At 52.7% G+C, this 26,875-nt stretch overlaps 2 protein-coding genes and 1 long non-coding RNA gene across 4 annotated transcripts in view; 2 read left to right on the top strand and 1 right to left on the bottom strand.

Annotated features, from left to right (window-relative positions):
- LOC113844284 (uncharacterized) overlaps nt 1–9,733 on the top strand; it is a 135,471-nt gene extending 125,738 nt beyond the window's left edge. For both annotated transcript variants that reach the window (XR_011810939.1, XR_011810940.1), the window contains one exon: nt 1,108–9,733. This is a non-coding gene — a long non-coding RNA (uncharacterized lncRNA). The remainder of the gene's footprint in view (nt 1–1,107) is intronic.
- TADA1 (transcriptional adaptor 1) lies at nt 8,078–20,912 on the bottom strand. The gene is made up of 8 exons (XM_013096009.5): nt 20,757–20,912; nt 20,592–20,683; nt 20,319–20,384; nt 14,653–14,750; nt 11,590–11,799; nt 10,482–10,633; nt 9,381–9,543; nt 8,078–8,497 (listed from the first exon to the last, which is right to left on the bottom strand). Exons 1-8 carry the CDS (start codon nt 20,828–20,830, stop codon nt 8,345–8,347), a joined length of 1,008 nt encoding a protein of 335 aa, XP_012951463.1. The 5' UTR covers nt 20,831–20,912; the 3' UTR covers nt 8,078–8,344.
- On the top strand, nt 20,885–26,555 carry PRDX6 (peroxiredoxin 6). The gene is made up of 5 exons (XM_027462656.3): nt 20,885–21,118; nt 21,233–21,389; nt 24,751–24,897; nt 25,398–25,544; nt 25,904–26,555. Exons 1-5 carry the CDS (start codon nt 21,027–21,029, stop codon nt 26,033–26,035), a joined length of 675 nt encoding a protein of 224 aa, XP_027318457.1. The 5' UTR covers nt 20,885–21,026; the 3' UTR covers nt 26,036–26,555.
- Nucleotides 26,556–26,875: the final 320 nt, after the last annotated feature.

The raw sequence follows: 26,875 nt of genomic DNA, 5'->3' as shown, positions 1-26,875 counted from the left end.
AATCCCCACAAAGGCACCCATGGGAGCCGTGCTCCTTGCCTGTGCCCCCCAGCACAGCACGCCTGGGCGCAGGCACTGCCCCAGCTGTGGCTCAGGACCATCGAGGCCACGCGTGCAGTGCTTGGTGAGCCAAAAACAGGTGGGCACGGCGGTGGCACAGGGAGAACTCACAGCCCCACAGAGCAAAGCCATGGCCGAGCCTGAATCCAGCCCCGCAGGGCACTGCGGGAGACAGCACGGGCGCCTCCGGGCTCATGCGAGGAGCTTCAGAAAGGGGAAACGTCAGATTATTCCCACAGCACATGCAGAAGCACGGCTGTGGTTAAGCACCAGCTCTGAGGTATTGCTCATTTGCATCGTGCGCTACCTCAGGCGCTTTGATGTCGCACGTGAGGTTATGGTGCCCGGGGTGCCTGGGGCTCTCCTTCGCCCCGGCAGGCCGGCTGTGCTCGTGCTTCTCGCCGCTGGACGTGGCTGTGGCCATCCAGGCAGTCCGGGGGGCTGCAGGCTCAGCCCCGCTCCCTCCCCGTCCCCACCACGGCCGGCTGAGCCAGCAGCAGCGTGGCACCCAAGGGACACGGCCCCGTGCACCCATCGCCCCCTTGCCAGGAGATAGTGAGGGCTTTGGGGCCAGGAGGCCAACTGTGCCTCTTGGGGCACTGGGGAGGATGCTCGGCTTACGCCTTTTGGGGTATTTCTGTGGGATGGGGCACAACCCTTTGTGCTGCATGCTCCGTGCCATCCTACAGCCCCTGTATTGCCAAAAAAAGGCCACCTTCTGCAGGACCTGGTGGCAGACAGGGTGACAAAACAGCCAAGGGGCTCCTTGGCTGTGGGATTGCAGCACACAGGGGTCAGGGAAGGCTCAGGGACAGTGCCAGGGATGTCATTAAGCCTCTTGGAGTGAGAAAGACAGAGCTGACCCTACTGGGCCCCCTGAGTGTGTGTGGGGGGGAACTCATCCCTTGGGGTCCCTAAATTGCCATTAGGCACAAGCTGGCCCCACAGGCTGCTTACTGGTGTTGGGGGGGGGTGAGCTCCAGCCTCCAGCTGGATGTTGCTGCTCTGTGTTAATCATCCTCAGCTTTGTTTGTTTAATTTATTTAGGTTTTTGCTGCTGAGGCGAGCAGATTTTCAAGAACCAGCTCATCCCTGGAGCACCACGGTGGAGCGGATCTGGGACACGGACATCTTGGCCTCTTCAATCCCAAAGCTACAAACGCTTCCACCACATGCACACCAAGCCCTCGGGAGCTCAGGACACCAGACTGGGTGAGCCCTGACACCAACCCCGCTGTAGGGCAACCCCAGGCTGAGCAACAGCCTGCGAAACGCAGCGCCTTCAGCGCGGCAGCACCCGGAGTGAGCGCTCGGCATCGCCAGCCGGTGAGTGGCAGCGGCTGGAAGGGGGAGCAGGGCTGTGTGTACATGCAGGCCTGCGTGCACACGGGTGTTTGTCTTTGCCTCCTTTGTTTTTTCCACCCGTGGGCGTCCCAAAGACTCAAATAATGCAAATCGCACCCATCACCGGCCAAGTGGGGCGAGGGGAGCCGGAGCCCACGAAACCACAGGGAACATGTGAGGCCAAAGGGTGCAGCTGGGCACGGGGTGCACGGGCACATCCTCCGTGTGCCGTGGGGTGTGCAGCAACTTCCACTGCACTGCCTCGTCCCACCCAGCGCCTGCCACGCTGTGATTTAGGTTTTAGCCCGAAAGCTCAGATGGCAAAACATAAACCAAGCCCTGCACGCTGTGTTTTCCTGGGCAGCTCCAGGAAAAGGCACAAGTGCCGTACCAGGGGTCGAAGCCTTCCCAGCCATCCTCCTCCTGCTGGCACGGAGTCAGGAAACCGCAGGAGCTGCAGCACAGCCACACGCTGCTCCCTGCACACAGCTTCACTGCGGGGCGATGCCAGCAGTGCCCCAAATCATCTAGGGTCTGTGGGAGCACGTTCCACCATTCCTCCCTCTCTATTTCCCAGACTGACGCTTTTGCAGTACTTTTTTAAAAAAGGAAAGGATGTGTTCACTGCCTTTCTGCTCTGCTTCTCAAGCACACCACCATTTTTCTTTGGGAAGATGGATGCTGAAGACAGCAGGGCTGCACCAGCTGTTTTGGAAACAGGACGCCTCCACCCGGGTACAGTACAAGCTCTGTTTGAATGCGTCAGCGGTGCTGGCTTTCGCAGCAGGCGGGAGTGAAACTGAGAAAGCTGAAGTGGAGGGATAACACAGCCAGTGCATGAACAGCCCTGGGACACACAGCTCAGCCGTGTGTGGGGGTGTGGGGACAAGCAGTGAGCGGCACCTCCTCACCCTTTACACATAGGGCAGGGAAGGGAGCAGTACCAGGACAGTGCTGGCAGGATGAGGGCTGCCAGGCTTTGTGGTGTCTGCTGCCTGCAGTGGCCACACAAGGCAGCCACCCTCTCTGGGTGCTCACAAGCCCCATGGAAAGCCAAGGACCCCAGCTCAGGCTGGAGGGAGTCACACAGAGCCACCTCCATCTCAGAATAGCCCACTAAATCCAAAACCCTAACCCCTCGTGTTACGACTGGATGAGGATGGAGGTGAGCGTTACTCAGCTTAATTTCCTACAGAGCTTTAAGAGAACAATGAATAACAAAACACAAAACCAAACTTGGAGCAGTCTTCTGGTGAGTATTTTGGAGAAGGTGAGAGCTGAGGTAAAAACAAAGCAGGCTGATCTGCCTTGTGATTTCTTTCTGATGGGAAAATAGCATTTTAGTGAGAAATGAAAGTTTCAGTGGAAAATGTCTGAAATTTTGCTTTTCCCTAGAGCAACACAGGAGTATCCGCTATCATCAGCATTTCATATAGTTTAATAACAAAATAAAAATATCTGAGAAGCAGGTCTGTAGTTCACAGCAGGGCTTGGGGCCAAACCCTTACAGAATAAGACCCAGGGGTGGCTCTGCCAAGCCCAGGCTGGAGCTCCTGAGCTATAAATCAAATTGTCTGGGAGACTGCTTCCCAAATTGTACTGCTGCAGTCCAGCAGGCAAACAGGAAGCCCTAAACCAGGCTTTTCTACCATCACCTGCAGCAGGATGACAGTTCTGAAATGTGCTGGGGAAGACTGCTCAGCCAGGCTCTAGGCAGCAAGGGCTGGGGGAATTTGGAAGGATGAGGGAAGGGGCCACAGCCCCAGGACTTGCACAGGGACAAGGCTGCTGCATGCCAGAATGAGGGCTAAACGCTGCCAGAGGGCTGAAGGAGGCTACAGGCTGCTCCGTGGCAAGGCCAGCAGCCCTTCCTGCGAGATGAAAGCAGCCCCAGCTCCTTCTCTTTCTTCTTATCAAAGTGGAGTTTCAGAAGTGGCGTGTCATTGCACAGAAACAGCTATCTGATTCCGGGCGCATTTAAATTGAACAAAGACATAGCAAAACCCACCAACGGGAAACTGGTTTCAGAAATTCAAATGGAAACAATACTTCTTTTTTTTTTTTTCTTTTTAATGATAACCAGCCTTTACAACCCATACCATCAAGGCGGTTATTAAACTGATACTTGCCACCTTCAGTGATGATTTTGGCTGGCGCCAAGCGGCACCGCAGCGAGGGAGCGGCGCGAGCCACCGAGCATCCTCCCAGCCAGCTTTCAGCCCTCCTCCAGCCCCAGCAGCAAGGGCTGGGCACAGGGCAGACACCGCAGCGCTGGTTTCCATTTCCTGCTGCATGCTGTACCCCCCCCCTGCTATTGCAAGAAGGTCAGTGCTCCAACGAGACCCAGGAGCAGCTCGTACCACTCAAACACACGGCCCTTTTACTGAAACTGCCCCCAGGCAGAACAAATCCAAGCCTCCAAGGCTTCACATGAGCATCCTCAGGCTCAGGATAACCTGTGAGCATGAAAACCCCAGCAGCCAGATGCTATCTAGAGACAAAAACTCATTTCCTGGCAAGAAATGAATCTAAAGTTCTGTAAAAAGAGACCTTCACTTGGATGAGGCATTTCTCAGTGAAAAAATTATTCTTATAAGTGGATGGGAAATACGTGTAACTCAATGCTGCCTCAGCCTTTCATGAGTATATAAAAAAGGGAGGAGGAACTCAGCCATCTGATTGGGACCTCTGACCATAATCGAACAATTTGACTGACCACAATCAAAGTTTGAACTTTAATCTGGAGAAAAGAAGGCTCCAGGGAGCGCTTACAGCAGCCAGCCAGCACCTGAAGGTGGGCCTGCAGGGAAGCTGGGTGGGCTCTTTGTCAGGGCATGTAGCAAATAAAAGGAATAATGGTTCTAGATTAAAAGATGGCAGATTTAGATTAGTAAAGAACTTCTTCCTTATATCTGTGAGGGCGGGGAGGCACTGGCACAGGCTGCCCAGGGAAGTTGTGGGTTCCCCATCCCTGGAGGTGTTCAAGACCAGGCTGGATGGGACTCAAGTTTTTAGGCTACAGCCACAGCTACACTTGAAGGTTTTAGCTGCAGAAACTGAGGCAGGCTGGTGAACTCTCCTCCTGCCAACCACACACACCAGCAACCACACCAGTGAAGAAAGGCAACGCCACAACAAACCCTTTGGCTCTCAGAAGTGATTTCCCTCCAGGAACCAGTTGAAATCATGCTGCAGAAGGCATCTTCTAGCAACAGGCACCATGCCTCCTGCTGGGAAGAGAGCTTCATCATCCTTCTGCTACTGCACTACCTGCAAATCCTTCTGCACATCATTTTAAGACACACCTGTCACCACTCCCAAGTCCCTGCCAGGGAACAGGCACCACCACCCCTCTCCAGTTCTGAGAAACCAGCTGCAGAAAGACAGCCCCTCCTCTACAGAGGCTTTCTTTGAAGACGTCCATCTGCAGCAATCGGTCACACACTTCCTTCCACACCCAGAGCATAAAATGAGGTTTCCCTTCGTTACTGGTTTGTCTGGACAGCAGAGCATTTCTGCAACCCTATTTTGGGACTCCGGGCATTCACAGCACAGTTTCTTAGAAATGCCAGCAGTCTCATTTCCTCCTTTTTCCCTTTGCCAGTCATCTCCCAAGCATGCCCAAGCACAAGGAAGGTGGTAGGAAGCCATTAAAGTTTTCTCTACTGAGAAACCAGGACCTGCATTTTTAGGCACTGCTGGCAGAGTTTCTGTCCCTCAGAGGAGTTCCTCTTTGCATCAGGCCCAAGCCCAGCTTTTCACAGCCAGGGGATTCTGAGCCAAAGCTCGGGCAACAACTGAGAGCCCTCAGCTGCACGAGAAGAGGGGAAGGGCTGTGCTGTGAGAGGCTAAGGGAAAGGCAATGTGGTGTGTGTTTGATAGCAAGTGTCATGCTTCATGTTTCTGCTCTGAACCAACAACGAGAAACATCTTCCCTGGTTGCACATCTCAGGAGCAACACGGTTTAACTATTTAGGGTGTTGCAGAGGGACACGTTCACATTTATAGGTTCCTCCTCAGCACCAAGCTGACCCAAGGTCAGACTTCAGGCAGGTCTGGCAGCCTGAACTGTATGGAAAAGAAAGATTTTCTTTCTGCATTCTGTTCTCCCAGGGGGCATAGGCCACATCCTGAGATCAGACGGCCATCCTTACCCAAAGCTGGTAACATGAACGGAACCAGGTGAACCTCTCAAGCTCCACCAGCCCCGGCTCCTTCCCTTCTTCACGTGGCATCTGAGAGCTTTCTAGTGCAAATCTGAAAATCCATCAGAAGTTGTTGAGTGGCAACTTCCAGTACGTTGCTCCGTTCCTACTGGATTATAAATGCAGGCTGTAATATTCCAATATTAGAGCACGTTCAGTGGAGGCTATCAAGATGGTCTGGGCTAGAGCACACAGCTTAGGAGAAGCTGAGAGCAACTGGTTTGTTCAGCCTGGAGAGAAGGCAGAAGGGAGATTGCGCTGCCACCTGCAATGCTCTGACAGGGAGCTACAAGGAGAGCACAGGAAGAGCTGGGAGGCAGCAGGCACAGGAACAACGTGACGTTCTGGTGAGATGCAATGAAAACCTTCACCGTGAGCACAGCCACTGCATGTTCCAACACCATGGGACAGAAGTACCACGCTTTTGTGCACATCTGGAGACAGGAGCTCCAATGTTAAGGTTAGCCCTTTATTTCAGCAACAGGTGAACAACAACCCCCAGGTGTCCCTTCCACCTGTATTGCCCCAGAAGTCTATGAAGCACCGCTTCTCACAGGGCCTCACATTTTATGGGAAAGTGCATTGAGAACATGAGCCTCTCAGCCTTCCCACCTGTGAAATGGGGCTGACAGGATTTCCTTATTCAAGCCTCTGCTGTGCAGTAGGTGTCCTGGTTAACCCACTTTCTTCAGTGTGGAATTGATGGCTCAGCTCTTCAGAACAAGAGGCTCCGTCTGCGGAGCTTTCCTCCTAGCACATACAAACAGAAGAGAGCGGCACTGCTTGTGCCATACCCAGTGTTGTGTTTCAGAACTCACTTGTGATACTGTCAGAGGCTGCGTGCTTCCTTCACATCTGAAATCCTGAGAGCTGCCCCAAAGTTTCTAGCAAACAAACTGAACGCTTTCATTTTACACCAGAAACATAACAATTATCTGGGAAATCCCCCTCCCACACCTCGGAGTCCATACTTTGGGTGACTTGCTGATCTCGCCATATACAGTTATTTAGGTTCAATGTTGCTTTCAAGAACTGTCATGTAAAAGCCACTGGGGTCAACTTTTAAGATGAGCATATATAGCAATTCAGAGTGAGCCCTTAAATAAAAAATAGCAGTTGGGAGCAGGGGGGCAGAAGAAGCCTTCATTCTCCACCCTCCCGTTACCCTCTTGCTTAACTCCACATGGCCATACCTCAAGAAAAGTGACCTAAGTATACAGCTGCTCTCATCCTGCCAGGCCCTGCTGTAGTTCTTTGCTGTTGCCTTTCCCAGCTTCCATAGTCCTCAAGTGGTTTTCTCACGACGGGAGCCACTGATATCTGTGTAGGCAGAGCAAAAGGCTGTGCCGAGCTCCACAGCACATCCCTCGAAACAATGCAGCAACAGCTGCACAGCTCCTGGCAACCCTGGCCCAACAGAAAGTCAGATGGGTCATGAAAGAAAATTATAAAAGGATAACTGAGAAGAAACATCAGGGGCAGGCACAGTCCTCAGTTCTCAGGGTTGCAGTAAAGAAAAACTGCATAGGAAAAAGGAAAGATTACAGCTCTCCCATCCAAATACTTCCCAGGAGAAAATAAGAAGGGAGTGGAGGCAATCACAAGCTTCCTTTCATAATCTTCCAGAGGAATCGGCATCAGTTCCACTGTCTGAATGGCGCAACAGGGACAAAGAACCAAGTCATCCAAGGTACCCATACAGCTGTGGTTACGACAAACAAATTAACTCATAATGCCTAACATCTTAAGAAGCCTGTTCCCTTCAGCATCTGAGGAGCACCCAGCTGACTCAGGAAGATGGTGATGCACCTGAAACACCACAGGTGAATTTCCTCTTCTACGTGCTGATCTGGCCTGCTCCCCAGCAAAATTAAGAGTGAAATTGCTGTCCCACCTCAGGATGATCACCCCTTGCTGGGGTAGCTAAATCATCAGCTGTCCTGACAGACAGCAAGCACATCTTGTCATAGGTCCAGGCCCAGGCAACTCCTAAAGCATTTGAACACCACTACTCCAGGACAGGGATGGGACAAGGACTAGACTGACAGGAGAAGCATTACTCACAACCTTGGCTTTACTGCATATTTGTAACTGGTGAGATCCCCAAAACAGCCAGCGTGCACCTTTTGTGTTTTGTGATGCAGAACAGTTCTAAGAGACAGACCAGAAAAGACTCCCTTTTTGCCCTGTTTATGTGGAGTTTCTAATCAGAAGCCCCCCTGGTATAAGAGAGCTAATATCACCTTACACCATTCCCACCTTCGGTTCCCAACAGCCCGCCCTGTTTCCACCTGAATGGAACAGATCCCACCAGCTGCAACAGAAGTTAGACTGGGCTCCTGGAGACAGAGCTCAGAAGGGAAGGTGAGGAGACAGGTATGTCATGCTCCCAAAGAACACACAAGCACCTTCTTTAACACCAACTCTTTTCACCCTCACATTTATTTTTCTTTATTTAAAAAAAAAAAAAAAAAAAAAAAAAAAAAAAAAAAAAAAAGTCTTTGCAAACAAGTCTCTTGTTCCTCCTTTCCAACTCAGTGGGATTGCTGCAAGCACTCCATGGCACACGACTCTTGGGAAGCAGAGAAAGTGCACCACAACTCCGTAATATTTCCATAGGAAAAGCTGACTCATAACTTACATCTTCCTCGAAATGCCGACACAGGTTTGTGAGAAGCATCCCAGTGTCAATCCAAGGAGCAGCACTGGAGCCACCTGAGCTTGGCTCCGTGGCTCTAGCAGAGCAGGAGGCCCTCCTTTGCTGCCAGGCGCTGGCGATGGATTTTATCCTGCTGCAGCTCCTCGTGGTTTGGATGCCAGAGTTTCATGACAATTCTCTCAATATTTAGGGCGTAGACAGTGTGTGCTGGAATAACTTCTTTGTGTACCTAGAGGTAAGTTCAAAAACACGTTTCATGCTCATTTCCCCATGGAGAACCTGTGTCTGACAGGATGAGCAGAGCCAGCCCTGCCGGGCAGGAGCACAAGGAGAGCTCTAAGTTGCCAGCACTGGCACACCAGCCAGCACAGAACTGCTGCTTCTTACACCACTTTCTAAGGAAGTCATTATTTTGCTCCAAAACCATAAAAAAAAATTTTGTCTGACCAAACACAGCACAAATGCTTGACTACAGCACGTATCATTAACACTCTGCCTCCACAGCCTTGAGATAAAAATCTCCAGGCCTTTTCACAACAGCAGAGATCAAGGAGGGACAGAGGGGGTGGAATTTCTCACAGCTAGCTTTAGACATTTTAATTAGCCTGAATGCAAAAGAGAGGGGCCCACAGCCAGGCGTCTCCAGGGGAAGATGCATCCAGCCCACCTCAGACACCTCCACAGCGTCGGGGTGGTCACCGCAGCAGCCTGCGTGCCAGGACCCCAGTATTCCTCTAAGCACCCAGGCAGAAGATGAAGAGGAAAAAGGGACGTGCCAGGCAAGTCATTCAGGGCACTCCTATCAAAACCTCAGTCTAACTCAGTTCTGATACGATCGCTGCAGTCTTGCTGCAGAGGAAGAGTTCTTATGTAGAGACAGGGATTTCCTCACCAGCCTTCTCTGATCTAGGGGGGCAGAACAGGCCTGAGACCGTGAGTTGACTGTCAGCTGCTCCCTACTAGCAGGAGCAAGACAAAGCCAAATAATTGTAAATTTGAAAGGGAAAGACTGAAACAGACAGGAGGAGGATGAAATCAAATCCCTCTCCATGCATGTAAACTAAATTTGAATGGTAGGTGGTACACAGGACAGTGTAGGTTGAAGAGCTTACCTGTAATGCCTCAAAAAGGTCGTACATGTTCACGGGAGGAAGGGATGCTGGCAAGGTGTCTCCAGAGCATGCCAGGAGTAGCGCTGCCTGCTGCTCGGCATCATCAGGCGGGGGCTGCGGAGCTAGACTCTGACCAGCAGAAGGTGTCACAGAGGTTGGAGGGCTGTACAGAGAGCAGGCAGGAAAGCCTTTCAGTCAAGGGAACAGCACTAGTTTGGGAAGAAACCCAGCAGGAGCTTGACCCAGCGTTTGTTTTTCTGTACTTGCTGATTTAGCCCTTGTGTATATGAAATTCTATTATCTGTAATTAAAACCTCTGAAATTCCAGTTTAATAAAAAACAATGGAAACTGATCCTCAGCATGCTTCAGACCTGCTTTATAACTAATTGCCATTTGGTAGCTTTTGTTATTCACAACCAAGAGTTTCCACCCAGTCTAAGACTTGATGGCACTCAAAACATTAAACTGAAAGAGCATAGCTGGAAGGCAGAGTTGTTTGGACTAGACTGCATTTATAGTGCTATAACCAAATTTTAAAACACCCACGACCTCCTGTCAACTGCTAGAAGCTTTGCCATAGACAAACACAACTTCGTGTACACACACACACTGCCAGACATAGCACGAGCTGTTTGACATTTTGGAAACCAAGATGACTCCGTAGCTTTAGTGACCAGAAAGCCCTGCAAAGGAACCATTAATACATTTACACATTTGGACACAGGTCCTCATCTCGTGGCACAACGGCAGTGCCCCAACAAAGGCTGGGCTCTTCTGCCCAGGGGCAGTTGTCCTGAGAACTCACTCCTGTACCCCTCACTACAAGCGATAATTAGTAAGAATACTCAGAAGGCAAAGGGTCGCCTTGACAAGCCAGTAGGATGGGCACAGACAAGGAGGAGAGACCTACCACTGCCCTCAACTTTGCTGCTGAAAAATCCCCACATCCTTCCTCCCTGTTCAGCAGCACAGCCCTGCTACTTTCATTGTGCGTGAAAGCTAAACACCATTATTAACAGATTCCATTAAGTAAGAGAAACCAAACAGAGCAATTTCACCAAGCTACATTTGAAATTAACCATGTGCTGAGAGCTCCTTACCATTCAATTAAGTTGTTATAAGCAACAACACTGTTCTTCAGATATGGCTGAGGGTTAACATTGCTCCCAAAGGCGTATTTGAAGTGGCCATCTCTCAGGCGGTAGGCTTTCCGCCGGGATATTACAGAGGTCAGGATATCCTTAAGATGGTTCTGCAATGAAAAACCATTGTGGTATTATGGTCACACGTGCTGCTTTGTTCATCCTAGCAAGTTATGGCTATAAGAAGCACAACACCAACAGACAAGACAGCAGCAGCGCTGCTGTGACCACAGGGATGTAAAGACACAAGGGGAACGAGATCTGGAACCCGGACAGGCTGCAGCATTTCTCTCTCAACCACCTGACAGAGCTGGACACAGAGAACATGGCATTGCGTGTGAGTACTGTATGAAAGCACGGTTCACAGGCTAATGTGATGTGCAGCTTCAAATGTCACAAGGAGGTTTCTTAAATGCTAGGGAATTCCCAGCCCCGATCCCTTTCACAAGTTAAGAGGTCTTACAATTCACATTAAACAATTACTTGCACTGAAATACCAGCTCTAAAACCAGAGTGAACGGTCAGTCACTTCACAAATTCGGCCTCCCTCCCACATGGGGAACTCAGGTTGACCTCTGGATCATGACTTGGAGAGACCATCCACACAGAGCTCCGAGTAACAGCTCCAAGTAACACTTGGATCTGACCAGATGTTGGGTAACGCACCGCTGAGGCCAAGAACTTCACCTGCAGCTACTCTCTGGTCTGCTACTTCCATGCCAGTTACGTGCATCTGTAGCTTTATCCAGCTCTTTAAAATGGTGCCACTCCATCGCTGTTTGTACGTGACAGTAGCAGCATTTACCAAACCAGCTACTTGAGCATACTAGAGTTCTTCATACACAAGTACTTTGTAATTAATGCCTGCAGGCACAAACCCAAGGCTTCACATCTCAGATGCACAAACCCAGAAGCCCTTTGCTTCTGATTTGACTCCTCCCAAGGCAATGGGGCAATTGGAGAAGCAAGTTTCCTCCCTCCAGTGAGGGAGGCCACCCCGTACTGCGCACAGAGCCTTTTGCTGCTGGCAGAAGGGGAACACCAGTGCTGGCCGGCCCCGTCTCACCTCCACAGCATAAACGACTGCTGTCACTGCCTCCTCCGTGACATTGTCTAGCCCGTGCTCGTAAGCAGTTACGATCATCCTTCCTTCCAGCTGGCCACGCGTAGGAAGCATCATGGTATGGGAACACAGCTTCAGGTCGTCATCCTCCTGAGGATCTTTTGCCACAAATTGCTGGGCTCCAGACAGCGGGTTCTGAGGCTGGAACCGGTGCTGGGATGAACACAAAATTAGAGCATAAGAAGAGACAGCCTTGGTCAGAGCCTTTGGCTCATCTAGCCAAACATTACTTCTCCAACTGGAGAGCCAACACCTATAGAACATATCACAGGAAAAGTGATATCCCTGCCTCCCCCCCCCAAGGATAATCTTCCAACTCTCAATGATTTGGGACTGAAGAAATTTAAGCCAGTGTTGATACCCTTTTATTTAAGAACCCGTGAGCTCGTTTTGCAGCACCCTGAACCTCCTTTACTTCAGGTATCCACATCCTGCAGCAAGAAATTCTACAGCCTAAGAAGCTGTGCCACGAGTCGCCTACTCTGGTTTGCTCTGTACTTCCCACCTGCTACATTCATTTAGTTTTCCTGCAGTTCTCAAATGCGGTCACTGTCCCTTTTATCTCTTCACACTGCTCAGGCCAGTGATGATGTTAGTGGACTTTCACATCTTTCAGTCACTTCCTTCTATGCCGAGGAGTTCTCAGCTACTTAGTCATTTCTTGTGCAGAAGCCTTTTGCTAGTAGCTAAAAATACACCCGTATCGTTTAGCAACTGTAGTTTCCTACCAAGACAAAAGACGGTTATCCTGAGCTTGGGCGATTCTTACATTTCATTCGAGAATAAGGATTTAAGTGCAACAGCTCAGCCAAATTTCAGGTCTGGATTTTGTACGCTGGTCCCCGCGTGCGCTTTCAGTACCCTGAGCAGAGCTGTGCTGCTGAGCAGCTGCTGTTTGAGTGGGTTACGGCCACCTTTGAGAACTGAGTCAGTTATTTAGGGACAAAACATCACAGAACTTGAATCCATACCCGAAAGTAGCACACTTCCCAACCGATACGCATTCCAGCACAATTTCCTCGCTGTGCTTGTGCCTGAGTACTCGTGGTGGCGCCTGTGAAGTCTCAGTCCCCAGGCAGACAGGGAGGCAGTGGACAGAAAGCACTGATCTTTGGACCCAGACATATGCTTGGCCCAGCCCTAAAAATGCAAGGGAACTACACGACCCTGACTCATCCACCATGTGCTCCCAGAACTCCTGCCTTCCCGCTCTCTGCGAAAGATCGGGTGGCTCAGGAATAAACACTGCCATGAGGCATCATGACAAATGCATGCTTGACATATAAACAATGAACATACAGCAAAGTGGAGTTTTCACATCTTGGTTTCAGGCGAGGAAAGGGGGCCTGCTTTATTCAAAGGACAGTGTGGCATTTAACTCAAAGTGAAAAACCAATCCACCCACCAGTGATGCGAAAGCAGGTTTCCCTCACAGTAATTTGGAAGACTTAAGCTTTCATTACAGGAAAGCTGCATGCCTGGAAAAAAAGCCTTCCAAGTGTAAGCAACTCTAAGAGGAATGCGGTTTGGGAAACCAGAAGCCAATTAGAACAAACTTGTGGCCATTCCCATAGCTGTTGTTCTGCCCAGCAAGGACATGACAGTAAATATTGAGGCACTTTTATGTTCACACAACTCAGACACTCCACTAGCGAGACACAGCCTTGTTAACCTGCACTTTTATTGACTATTTACTGACAAACACTCCAGCAACACTTGTATAAACACGCAGCAGAAACACGGGGTGTTCAAGCAAACCAAACTGCGGGACTTTCACTGTACCACAACTTGCTTATCAAACTCTCCTCTGCTTGCGACTGAAAAGCTTCGATGAAGTTTTAAAACAACGAGATAACACGAGCCGCCATCACGATTCAGGTCACTGCTGTGAAAAATGCAAACTATTTTAGCAGCATCTAAATATAACGAGCCTTCAGCTGGACTCACAGCCCTCTGAAGCCCCAGTCTCTAAAGCACACTGTCTAGCAGCGTGCTGTGCACTTTCGCTCAGCCAAGCAAGCGTCTCACACTTGTTAAGAGGTTCTGTGTGCCCACCTTTCTCCCCTAGCCCCACCTACGCAGCTTTGTCTTCTGCACCAGCTCTGGCATTCATCTAACCACAAGGAACGCCGGTCCAGCTGAGTAAGTCAGCAAGAAAAACCTGGGATTTTTTTTCGGTTGATTTGGGGTTTTTTGCTTGGTTAATTTTCTGCCTCGTCAGAGAACTGACCTGGATCAATATGTGGTCAGACACTTGACTAAGCTGGCTCGGAGGCAGACGCTCTATCTTTAAATAAAACGTGAATGCCATTTCAACTTCCCGACCAAACCCACCCACGAGAGCAAGCGCCCCATCCTGACCCTCCTCCACACGAGACCCCCTCCACACTGAGCTGGCAGCACAGAACAGGCCCATGAAGGCACCAGGTGCACAGAGCCTCTGCTGCAAAACAAACTGGATCTCATGCGTTCATCTGTCACCCACCAGAACACAGCACCTGGCTTAGAATTGAAAACTCCTTGTGATTACACAAAGCATTCTGCCAAAGGCACGTTGCCTAACCACTCAGACCACAAAGAGCCCTGGGGAGGGTGCTCAGACCACCAGGGAAGCCTGCCCGAGAATAAATATGAAGTCAGGTTTGCTTCTGTTTAGCAGATGCATGAAGTGAACATGATATCACAGAGGAGGGTTAAGATGAACACATGAAAGACACGGCCGAGTGCTAGCGCAGTGACCACAGAGCTAGTCGCTCTGCTGGTTTCTAGAATACAAGCCTGTGCAGCTTTGACATTTAGGTGCTCTCCCAGGGCTCTCCAAGGTCTAATAAAGTCAGCCACGCTGTACCCTTCTCCCAAAAGGCTCCCACAGGAGATGCAGCAGCCACTACCTGCCAGCTCCGGCAGCACAGACCATGTGTGATGTGCTCCCATCATCCTGGGGTGCAGAGCAGCTCACCTGACAGCACTTCAGACAGCCGAGGCCATTTGAGCCCTGACACTTACATCAAACTTCTGTCGAACTGAAGAAATCTTCTTCTTTCCTTTGGGTTTTCCAGGTTTAGTTGCAGAGCCACCTGGCCACGGCAGAGATCCAGCACCTTCTACAAAATGAGAAGAAAAAAATCTTGACAGGCATCACTGCTTTAGAGCCAGAGTAATGCTGCCTGTGCAGAAAAGCCTTAACATTTGGCCCCCAGCTAAGCCTCAACCCAAATCCAACAGCCACGAGAAGTAATTCTTGTGAGAGGTTTCTTTTGGCAAGCCCCCCCTCCCTTTGGCAACCCCTTTTCAGCCCCACTCACTGCAGCTCTGGGCTGTATCCCTCACATCCCCACCCCTGGCAGCACCCTAACAGATAACCCTGTACTGGGTCTGGCAAAACCACCACAAACCCACAGCCACGACCCAAAGTCAGGAGTGTGTTGGGAGGAACACTCATGGCAGCCTTTCCTTTGTCACCTCCTTGCCAGCCCGACTTGCTCACCACCTGTTACTTAAAGCAGAAATTTCTGGCCACACACCACAAAAACCAACGGTGGAAGGAGAGATGAGCACAGGCTCCAAGAAAAGCCACGCTGCAGGACCGAGCCGTGAACTCCACCAGGAAGGTGGCACGGGGCTGCCTGGAGCTCCACAACCAGCTCTGGCCGCAAGCTGGATGCTTCTGGTCACCACCTGATCCCCTGCGCCTGCCTTTACAGTTTTTTCTCAACTTTAGCAAGCTTTGCCTCAGGCACTAGTTAGGTGTTGAGGTCGGTTGTTCACCTCACACTGAAGGGGAAAGGAGAGGGGGAAAGGGCTACAAAGGCTGCTGAGGCCAGGAACCAGCGACACCTGTGTGCACAGTGCAAGCAGCTGCAGACAGGACAGAGCGAGCAGCACCTCACCTAACTAAGCCTAACAGAAGGGCCCCGTGTGCTGTTGGGCAGCTAAAGCCCCTCCTGAAAGGCCCCCCGGCTGCTTCCCTACCTCCAGGCTCACAGCACCCATGCACAGCTCCTCAGCACAGCGCCGGGCCGGGCTCGCTCGCTGAGAGCCACCAAGGAGCGCTCCCCGCAGCCTCGGGTCTGGACAGCCCCCTTGTGGCTGCCAACAACCTCTGCTTCACGGCTCTGGGTTCAGCACAGGACCAGCACCGGTTTTATTTGCTGTAATCAGGGATTTGTAAATATAATCACACTACAGTTTATGGGGAACTACTGGAAGCTCTCGGTCACGCGTCGCTTCACGTGCATCACCGCAGCAGTTCCTGACAAAGGGCTTTAAGGATCAGGCTAAAGCAGAGGAATCAGGTGAAGTTTATGAAGTTTTAACTGTTAAAAAGAGGTTAGCAGCAACCCATGCATAGGGATGGCATTTTCTATTAAAAAAATCACTATAAAGTTTCCCTACAGCCTATCAGGGAGCTGAAAACCAGCAGCCAGTTACAGGGCAGGGCAATACGTAGGCATTCTCCGGAAATCAGAGCTCGTGTCGCTGTTCATTGCTGCAACACTGCACCAGAGACCCTAACGAGGGGATGTGAGAAAACACCACAGACAAGCACATCAAGGATCTCTCCTGCCCTTCACAGAAGTCTCAGGACTTGTATTTTAGGATCTACCAAAGATATCGCTTCTGCTCTCACGAGATGTTCTGCCCTTTAGAGACAAGTCATTTTTTCCCCTCCTCCTCTCGTCCACAAGCAGAGCAGACCCCTCGAGCAGGGAGGGAGGGCTGGGTGCATCCAGGACAGACATTTTAAAGCTTCCAAGAAAAAACAAATCTCTATTTTATGAGCTTACCCCACTCCACAGCCCTTCCTCCTTGCCAGGAGTATCCTCAAAGTATCCTCAGCTAACTGTGTGACTGGAGGGCAGAGGTAGAAAGAGACCAAAGTAACAAATAACCTTCTGTCTGACAACATATTACACGCTAATAGGTTACAGCAGAGGCCAAACTTTTAAAATGCCTTTTTTTTTTTAAAAAAAAAAAAAAAAAGAGAGAGAAAGTTTTAAACTAAACAGCTACTGAATTCAGTCTCTGGCAGTAGGCCTGGACGATGCATCTTAGTGGACTCGCAGCCTGCAACAAAAGCTTGGCCAGATTTAGAACAAACAGGTGACATACTGTTACCTATCCCCCCGTTATAAAGAGCCTAGGGCAAAAATCTTTTTTTTGTCTCCTTTGCTAGCTTTTCATATCAACAAGCCTAACTAGCACTAAATGAAGACAGCAAAAATTCCCTCCAGTGTTCTAAGAAACCCGGTATATGCTTTCCTGGCCACAAATGACAAGGCTGGGTTGGCTCAGGCATGAAATTTCAGAGGTGTTAGCAATTTTTTTTTTTATTTATTTAATCTCGATAGCACGAAAATTAATGTTAGCAAGCCATGCCAACAACTGCTGATAAGCCTTCAAAGATAAGGAACAGATAAGAATGTTTTTCTCTGATTTGCCTCGTCTCTCTTCTCGGCACCCAGAGCACCAGACAGTGGAGGCAGCTTACGTCAGGTTTTCCTGAGTGCTGCACCAGGACAGGAAAAAAGGACCAAGACAAAGCCATAACAGAGAAGAGCAGGCAGAAGATGTGTTCCCCATTTCACAGCCCCCATTCATTTGATTTTCTTTTTTTTTTCTCACGTGTGTTTGTTTTTTTAATTTTTAATCTTCTTGCAAGGTCAGGGGCTGGGCCAAGCACCAAGCACGTCCCTGTGGTTACAGCTCACGCTCCCGTTTTCTTCCTTCTCCTCCCTTTTCAGCTCTCTGGACCATGAGCAAGCTGAAGCTATCCCTCAGGAGTGGCAGCCCTTCCAGCAAAGCCTGGGGCAACCCTGGGGTAATGACAGGCTGCTGCTACCCTGGCAAGAGGCCTAATTCTCTGACCCATCTCTTTGTCAGCTCAGTACTGCTATGAATTAAATTACATCCTTACATCATTAACTCGAGTGTTTGCACTGTCTGTGCCTTACTCTGTTAACGTTTAGCTAAGAAATGAGGTAACAGTTCAAGTGAGATTAACTCCAGGGCCCTGCTAACTTACTGCTCGCGTTCACCCAGCAAACAAGGCGGGCTTGGCAAGCAAGTCCACGTGAGGTTAGGAAAGGCTTTGGACTGGGTTTCCTCAACAGAATTTCTTTGGGGAAGACAGACAAGCAGAAAAGCCCTTCTGAACAGAAAACGGAGACAAAGCAGTCTCCCGCACCGCTCAGGTTGGCACTACCAATCTCAAACCAACCTAGAGGCGCTTTCTGGTGGTTTTGAGGGTACATTTTGGGACCTTCCTCTCCCTCTCCAGGTACATTCCCGGCCCTGTTACAACTGGGTGCCACTGAAGTATTTAAGGGAATCTTCCCAAAGGGTGCTGATGGATGAAACATCACCACCCGTTTTTAAGGCCAACAAGTCAGATTTAGGATCCTGCTGCATCCTCAGGGGGAGCTGAGCAGGAACAAAAGGAACTGGTCATGCTTCATATCCGGACAGCCACAAACCTTCCTCCCACTCCACCAAGTCCCAAACATCCACAGGGTGCTGAAGTGGGACTTGAAGGTCGCACGACCAGGAGCCTAACCAGGTGGAAGGGAAAAGTGTTCCCACAAAGGGCTACGGTCACCCAGTGCTCACCAAGCCCAGGTAGAAACAATAATAAGGCAAAATTTGGATCAGGTGTGCTCGTTTGCATGGCTCAACTCGTTTCTCTCCTTCAGAACACCCCCTGCAAGGTTTCCTGTTCCAAATGGGAGTCACACAAACCTGAAACGCTAGCCATGTGACTTATATTTTTAAACACGAGGTAGTATTTTAAAGATGTTTATCCCCCTCTCGTCCCTCCCACATGAAGGTGGAAAGTACACTTGCTTGTACTTGTCTCCATAAATCATAAACACCTTGTACCAAGAGGCAGGGTACAGATAAGAGCCCGTTACCTTTCCAGTCTTATACAGAAAAAAATAAGTGTCAGACTTAGGGGGAGAGCAGTAAATCCAGGTCCAACATCTCTCGTTCCGTTTGTGCTGCGCCTCCCTGGGTTTGCAGGTACAGCAACACGCAGCAGGCTGGCCCACAAAACACCCGTGGGACATCTGCAGGTGGCCCAGGCTGAGGTGTCTCAGCACCAGGCAGCCCCAAAGTTCTTGGAAGAGTCTGCATCGCCCTGAGCTGAGCAAAACAAACCCTACAAGGAACGTAACGTTACCTGCAGGGTGCCAATACATGCTTTTAAGAGCACACACGATCAGTTTTTCAAGTTGCCCTCCAGGGACAAGAGGAAAAGTCCCTGCAGGGACTTGAAATTAAAAGGTATTAAGGTAGGAAGCAATAATGAGCATAAGGAAGGTGCCTGTGGAGGATGAGCCCCAGCACAAAGCAGCAAGACACTTTTAACCTGTTCCTGAGCAGCCTGGAGAAGGCAGGTAACAAGTCTGAACTCTTCGAGTCTATTAAGACCGGCTGCAAAAGGGCTGCATGAGACTACGTGACTGGATAAAGCAACGGAGGTCAGTTAGCCACAGAGGTGCACAAAGGAACAAACATCAGCCCAGCACACATAAAAACAACCAAACACCAGCCAGAAGCAGCACTGCTCCACCCTCACACCCAGCTGAAGTGTTCCCAACCCATAAATAGTGTCAGCAGTTCTCCCTGCCCCGTCCCCACCTAGTTTAGACTCTGTACTTCAGGTGGTGTGCACAGGGGAAGCGTGCTCTCATCCCGTATTTTATAACCCACTGCAATCAGTGAGGCCAAAGCAAGGAGCAGCACGACTCAGACACATCTCACGAATTCCACAAGTGCAGGCAGCCAGAAGGGATGGGCCTGGGCCTCAGGAAAAGGTGCTGAGAACTCGAGAGGAAACAAAGCAAGGCTTGTTTCTTTCCATTGAGGGTGGTGGGAGGGCAGTGGCATTTTATTAGCCTAGCTGGTGGACCAGCTATGTCAAAGAGCTGTCACTTATATTTTTTTTTCTTCCTCCAGCTGCCTCAGGTACTCTACCAACAGGTATTTGCTCACTTCAAGAAGCTGCTCTCAGATCTTAGCTCACCACAGCTGCTACGAGCTCCCTCCCTTACCACACGGCAGTTTCACATCTTAAATTGCAGCTCAATTGTCCTTCCTATCAGATCTCTAGACTGGGAGCCCTTTTGAAGGCCACAAAAATTAGCTTATTGCTCTGACAACAGCTACTCCAAGTGCTTACAGAGCTAAAAAAGTTACACAGCATGGCTGCAGAGGTTGCGTTAATTGACCACAGCTCAATTAAGACTGTGGTAAGCATTCACAGTAAGCATTTTTCTATCAGATCTATCCTTGATTTCAGGACCAGTCAGGAAAATCCAGCTCCCTTGGATGCCGACCCTGAGAGGGAGGGGAACAGAGGGGCACCAGGGAGCTTGGACGAGGCAGGAAGCCAAACAACGCAGCGCCTCCCCTCAGCACACAGCCTGACAGACAGACAGCCGAGAAACCAAACCACCCGACCACAGACAGCAGGCCAGGCCTCCAGCCAGCACATTAGGGTTGTTTTGTTTTTTAATAAAAGCGTCTCTGCTGAAACCTGGATCGCTACCTGGCTGCCTTTGTAGATCTGTGGCAAAAAACATGAATATTAAGGCTGAGAAAAGCAGAGCACACCCAGGTGCTACCACCCTGCAGCCCGATTACCTCTGACGGAGCTCTGTGGGACTCACCTGGCGCGGACACCAAGATCTGGCAGCGGGTGAGGATGGCCAGGAGGAAATCGTTGTGGGAGTGCACTGCGTGGGGACAGACACAGCCCGTCAGTAACACACCCGTGTGCGGGGCACCCACCTGAGGCAGATTTGGGGCTGTTCTGCCTTGTTCCCCTTAGGGGCTCAGCCACCAGGCCCCAAACTCCAGGCACAAACACCTCAGGGCTCTCGCTTTTTTTTTTTAGAGGTAAGGGATGAGGGGTGCGGGGGGCTGCCAGCCCCTTCCCTCACCGTTGTCCTGCGTGAGCAGCCGGCGGGCCTCCAGGTCGAACTCCTCCTTGCTGATCTTCTGCTTGAACCACAGCTTCAGGTTGGCCCAGTACCTGCGGGCACAGCGAGGCGGGGGGGTTAAAGGAGTTAAACGGGGAAGGTTTTGGGGTCCGGGGCCGCACTCACTGCTTCACGTTCTCGCCCAGCGCCTCGCTCAGGCTCTTCTTGGCCGCCTCCAGCTCGCTGACGATGGCCGCCATGGCGCTGCCTCAGCGCCCGCCCGCCTCAGGGGGAGGGGGCGGGGCTTAGCGAGGCCACGCCCCCCGCGCCGAGCCCCGCCGAGCCCAGCCGAGCGGAGCCGAAGCGCCTCGGGTCGGGACCGGGAGCGGGACCGCGATCGGGATCCGGATCGGGACCGGGATTGGGATCGGGATCCGGATCGGTGCCGCCGCCGCAATGCCGGGGCTGCTGCTGGGCGACGAGGCGCCCAACTTCGAGGCGGACACGACGCAGGGCCGCATCCGCTTCCACGACTTCCTGGGCGACTCGTGAGCAGCGGGACGGGATTGGGATGGGGATTTGGGATTATTGGGATGCAGGGAGAGGGGCACGGGGGGAGCCCGGTGCCGACCCCTCACGGCTCCGTGCCGCTGTGCCGGCAGCTGGGGCATCCTCTTCTCCCACCCGCGGGACTTCACGCCCGTCTGCACCACGGAGCTGGGCCGGGCGGCCAAGCTGGCGGCGGAGTTCAGCAAGCGCAACGTGAAGATGATCGCCCTCTCCATAGACAGCGTGCCCGACCACCTGGCCTGGAGCAAGGTATGGGGGCACCGGGGTGACCAGGGGCATCGGGGTGACCGGGGGGTAGCGGGGTGACCGGGGCGCCGGGAGGATGGGGTGTGCACAAGGACTCGGTGCCTGGGTGGTGCAATGGGGCGGGAGGTGGCCAAAGGGGTCGTAGGGCTTCAGGGGGTGCAATTCATGGCCAGGTAGAGGGGAGAAAGCAGGAGGCAGTAGGACACGTTAAACATAAATCAGGGAGTGAGAGCGTGCAAGAGCTAAAACCATCCCTAGGAAGCTTAGGAAGCACGGCACAGAAATAAGGAGCAGGACAGCTACCGATGGGAAACCCCAGTCACAGCGCTGTGGGGCCAGGTGACGGGGTGTGAAACGAGCTCTGGGAAGGGTAAAACCAGGGTTCGGCAACCCCCGGGTGAGCTACGTGCCTCCCCTCACTCTGGGAATGGGAAGGTGCTCACGGGTTTTCCGGGAGTGAGACACGCATGCAAATAAGGAGTGATAAAGGTGAGAATTTGCGCAGTCCGGCGTTATTTAGGGGCTGAGCGGGTTCAGAAGCTGCCGAGTGGTGGTGTTGCTCAAACTGACCTCTGTACCTGGGTGGTGCACGGCCCTGGCCCACCGAGCCTCAAAAGGGGCCGGGGACAAACAGCACACAAACCCCCACGGCAGTGAGTGGGGTCTCTGTGCTGGAACCACCGGTCAGATCCCATTAAACGCAACCAAAAGTTTGGGTCGTGGTTCATAACGCAGCCTCATGTCCTGGTTTGTTGGAGCCCTCTGAAGAACTGTAGGGGTGTTGCTGACTACCACAGAGACCCTACATTTCCAGGAGGCTTTCAAATGAAAATCAGCGCTGAAAGGGAAGGCTCAGCTCTGCAGGGGGATGGGGGGAGCACCGAATTGTGTCCAGGGAGGGGAGCAGCAAGCTTCCTGGAGGGTGTGCAGGACGTGGGGTGCTCAGCGTAGCCAGAGAGCCTGCAGGAGGTGAGCAACGAGCTGCCTTAGGCGGTGCTCCAAAATGATTCAGCACAACCTCAGGTAAAACCAGGAAAAGTTGCAGAGCAGTTTCAGGGTGCCGGTGGGAACAGCACCTTTGGAAAAACAGCCCGAAAACCACAGAGAAAGTCAGAGGGCAGCAGCTCGAGCTGCAGGGAGCTCGCTGCCAGGCTGGGAGAGGCCTCAGACACTCTGGTGTGGAAATTTCTCCTCTGCACCTGTCGAAAAAAAACCTGTGAGTGTCCTCCAGAGCACAAGATCAAATCGGAGGGGATAAATCCACAGCAGGCTGCGGCCTTCTGTGCAGCCTGCGTTTGGTTTTGCCCATCTCACGGCCTACAGGAGAGCAAGACAAGGTGCAGAGGGGGAGCAAATGTGGGGCAGGTTTTGTTTGGTGCCCAGCAACTGGGCCCCTGCTGGGTGGGAATGGGAGGAGAGTTCCCTGAACTGGGAAGGCAGCTGTTAGGAGCTGAGATAGCACGCCTTGGTGGCAGGGGCCTCTGGACAAAAGTGGTCTGTGTGAAATGCTAGACTGAGATCTAGAAGCTGCATTTTCCTTCGCTAGGTCTTAGGAGTGTGAGGAACAAGCAAAACTTTGGGCAGCTGGATCTCTGTGCAGCATTCCCCCACGTTCCTGGGCTTTCTCTCTGGATGAAGCTCGTTTCATCCGGGGGAGCAAATGGCTGAAAAATGGCTGAAATTTCACATGAAACGACAAAGAGACCTCTGCTTCCTTTGGTGCCAGGTTTCAGTGGGCAGGCAGGGCCTGGAAAGTTGATAAGCGGGGCGGGACAGCTGGCCTGGCAGCAAAGAGCAGGGCCGTGAAGTGGAGCAGAGCCAGAGCTGTGGTGTCACTTTGCCCAGCTCTGCTTTCCCAGCCAAAGATGTCACGGCTCTTCTCAAACACCCCCTAGCCACGACCCGGGGGCTTGCTCAAGGTCTCACAACGAGCCCGTACCTCGGCCAGAGATCAGTCCTGCTCCACTGCTGCTCCAAGACCCGGCTGAAGGGAAATCCTGCTCCTTCAGCGGGATTAAAGATGGGATCTGCCTCGGCAGCACCAGGTCTGGGGCATGTGGAGAGGTGCTTGGCTCCCGAGGGGTTGCCGCAGGGTTGTCAGAGGAGGTTTCGGGCCCCTCTTTGATTGCTGCTGCCTTGGCCTGGGTGAGCAGGGTGGATAAATCGCGCTGATGCTGCCTGGTTTCGGCTTGGAGTCTGGAAAGAAAAATGGTTTGCAGGGAAGTGAGTAAGTCGTGTGTCGTATTGCAAAACAGGGTGGGGGTTATGAAGCCGTTTTGTATGGAGATTTCCTGCAGCGTGAAGTTACGTGCGTTTTACAAGGAGTTACAGCCCGTGAGATTTGCATACGGCTTCTCAGCTCTCTTCATCCCCGCTCTGGAGAGAGGCCTGCATGAGAGCCACCGCCCAACTTCCCTGCACGGCCTCCTGCAGCTCCGCAGGGCCTTCAGAGACGGGCTGGCCTCCCGGCTCTGCTTTCACGAGGCAGCTCAGGAGCAGAAGCCATTCCCTCCCAGACAGGCCGGCAGGCAGCCCAGCAGCCGAGCAGCCCCTTTCTGCAGCACGCCACTGACTCACCAAGGCCTCAGGGGGAAAGCAAGCGGAGAGAAATGCTTCAAAGGCAACATCCTGCCACGGGTGCATCACTTGACCTGCTTGCAGCATCCTGAGCAGCCAGGGCAGGGTTACAGCCCCTTACATCACCACCAGCAGCCTGGGGGGGCCAGCACAGGGCCTGCCTGCTCTCACTTACAGCACGCTCTGAGCAGCACTGGGCATTGCCTGGGGCAGCATTTCCAACTCTGCCCTCCCCACGTTCCTCCTGAGCGGGCCCCAGCCTGCTCCAACACGCTTAAAGCCCAGGGAAGAGAGGTTTGAGTGTTCACAGCTGATCCTGCAAAGCAGCGGCGTGCTGGAGTCTGTTTTGTTCCCCTGTAGCATAAAGAGGAGGGAGGGAACAGGCAGCTCTGTTCTGGGGCAGAAACCTTGGAATCAATTTGCTTTCGCGCTGGCAGCTGCTCTGCTCGTGCTGCCTTTAGCAGGCTTTTCCCAGCCCTGCTGTGGCTCGGCACAACTCTGCAAACTACAGAGATAACGCCAGTGTTTTGGCCAAATCCAGACTGGATTCAGAGATGGGCAACATACAGTTCCTGCGTGAAGCAGATAAGGTTAGGACTGGCACGGGGAGCAGCCTCACAAACTGGTCACAAGGGAGAGCATCCGTGGGAGCTGATGGTTTTCCCTGGGGTGAAAAAACAAAATGTTCCTTAAGAACAGTTAAAAAAAAAAAAGTTCCTTAAAGAACACGGTGTGGTTCAGCCTCTGTCCCCTGTACACGAGCATCTGGGTGGCTTTGTCTCCGCAGGACATCAACGCCTACAACGGGGAGCAGCCCGAGGAGACGCTCCCCTTCCCCATCATTGCCGATAAGAACCGGGAGCTCGCCGTCAAGCTGGGCATGCTGGACCCCGACGAGCGGGACAAGGATGGCATGCCCCTGACTGCTCGCGTGGTGAGTGCCCGGCCCGGCAGCTTTCTGTGCCTGGCAGCCCCCCTCTGCAGGGCAGCGAGGTTTGGGACCCTCTGGGGGGCTGGGCTGACCTCCCAGGGCTGGGTGCAGGAGCTGTGCTGCAGGAAGAAGCTGGCGCAGCCCTGAACTGCTGGCAACAGCTCTGTCATGCTGCTGGCACCAGCTCGTCCTCGTGCCCGTCCGGACAGAGAGGGAATATTAAGTCCTTGATCTGCTGGACCTTCCCTCTCCCCTCTGTGCCTGTGTTGAAAGGCCAGGGGGAAGAAATTTCAAGGAGCAAAACAAGGCAGCGTTAGGAGGAGGAGCTCCCAGAGCAGACGCTGTGCTCCACATGCCTGGGAGTCGGTGTTTGCTCTAGGAGATAGCCACCCCTCCTATCCAAGTCAAACAGGACACAAATTTCCCAGATGCAGTAGGACAAACACCTTCTGCCTGGCCCCTGCTGGTGCCCCAGGAGCCTGACTCTGCCTCCCTGTGCTCAGGTGTTCGTGTTCGGCCCGGATAAGAAGCTGAAACTCTCCATCCTGTACCCGGCCACCACCGGGAGGAACTTCGACGAGATCCTGAGGGTGGTGGACTCCCTGCAGCTGACAGCTTACAAGAAGGTGGCTACCCCCGTGGACTGGAAGGTGAGGAGGGGAGCAGAGCTCAGCCAGGCTGTGTATGGACAGGGGATGCTGAGGTGCACCGAAACATCTGCCTGCTCCCCTCGGGGGTCACCGAGGGGTAGGGAGAGGTGCTGAGGCCCCGCGGTACGAGCTGCAGGCTCAAGCACAGAGCTGGAGCACTGCCCAAACTCCTGTTCCTCCCCGCAGGGAAGGGTTGGGCTGTGGGATCCCGTTGGATCAGAGGGTGCAGCTCTCCCTTTCCACACCACCCCCGTTCCTGGCGTCTCTCCCAGGGCGCGTGCCTGGGGCTGAGCATTTTGGGGGGCGGCCGCGTCCACCAGCACCTCTGCTGCTCTCACGCCTCCCGTTTGCCCCCCCAGCCCGGCGACAGCGTCATGGTTGTGCCCACCTTACCTGACGAGGAGGCCAAGAAGCTGTTCCCGAAAGGAGTCTTCACGAAGGACCTGCCTTCGGGCAAGAAGTACCTGCGCTACACCCCGCAGCCCGAGTGAGCGGCCCTGGATGCAGCCGGCAGCGCTGCCCGTGCCCAGATCCGATGTCCCCAGCCCCGTGTGACACTCACTGACAGCTCACCCCCATACTAAACCACCCCACGGCCCTCGTGTCCCCCCCCCACAGCCCCTCAAACTACAACCCCGGGTGTTTTCTTGCCTTGAATCAGCCCTGCCAGGAGGAGGTTAGCAGACTGGTGGCAGCTCCGCGGCTCACGCTGGGCTGTCTCCCGCTGAGCTGCTCCTGAGAGGGATGGTGGCAGCAGCCAGGCCCCGAGGCGCGTCCTGCTGGGCTCCTGTCTCCCACCAGGTCGCTGAGGGTGCTCCAAGCTGCTGTGTGCCTTTAGGAGCGGCCGTCACTAACCCGGTAACAACTGCGTTGGGTCCCCTCCGTCGGGGGAGGAGCTGCGGAACAAAATCTCTCACTTACTGCTTTCTCATCTCCTGCTGAAAGCTGACCTGATTATTTTCAGCTTTTATGGAAGAGGGAATAGAGGGAATAAACTGGTCTTCAGTACTACGAGCGGTGTCCCTGGTCTGCTTTTGTTGGGGTTCACCCGTGGCACCCCGAATGATTTTGCTTGCTGTGGCTGGGCTGCGCGCCCACGCTCCCGGCTGGTGGCAGCACCATGGGGTGCCTTGTGACTGCCCTATAAATCGGGCACTTGGGGAAATAAATGGCAGTGGTTACAGGGCAGCCGTGCTGTCTCTGCTTCGAGGAGCCTCGTGGGGGAAGGAGGGAGCTGGCTGCTTGGGGAATGCCAGGCTGGACCGGGAGGTAGCTCCCCAGGGCACGATATAATCCCTCAAACTCCTCCCTGCTCCTAAACCCCAGCATCT

Source organism: Anas platyrhynchos, chromosome 8 (assembly GCF_047663525.1).
Source record: "Anas platyrhynchos isolate ZD024472 breed Pekin duck chromosome 8, IASCAAS_PekinDuck_T2T, whole genome shotgun sequence".
Taxonomy (NCBI): domain Eukaryota; kingdom Metazoa; phylum Chordata; class Aves; order Anseriformes; family Anatidae; genus Anas; species Anas platyrhynchos.
The sequence above is the reverse complement of the archived record's forward strand: the minus strand, read 5'-3'. Positions and strand labels throughout refer to the sequence as shown.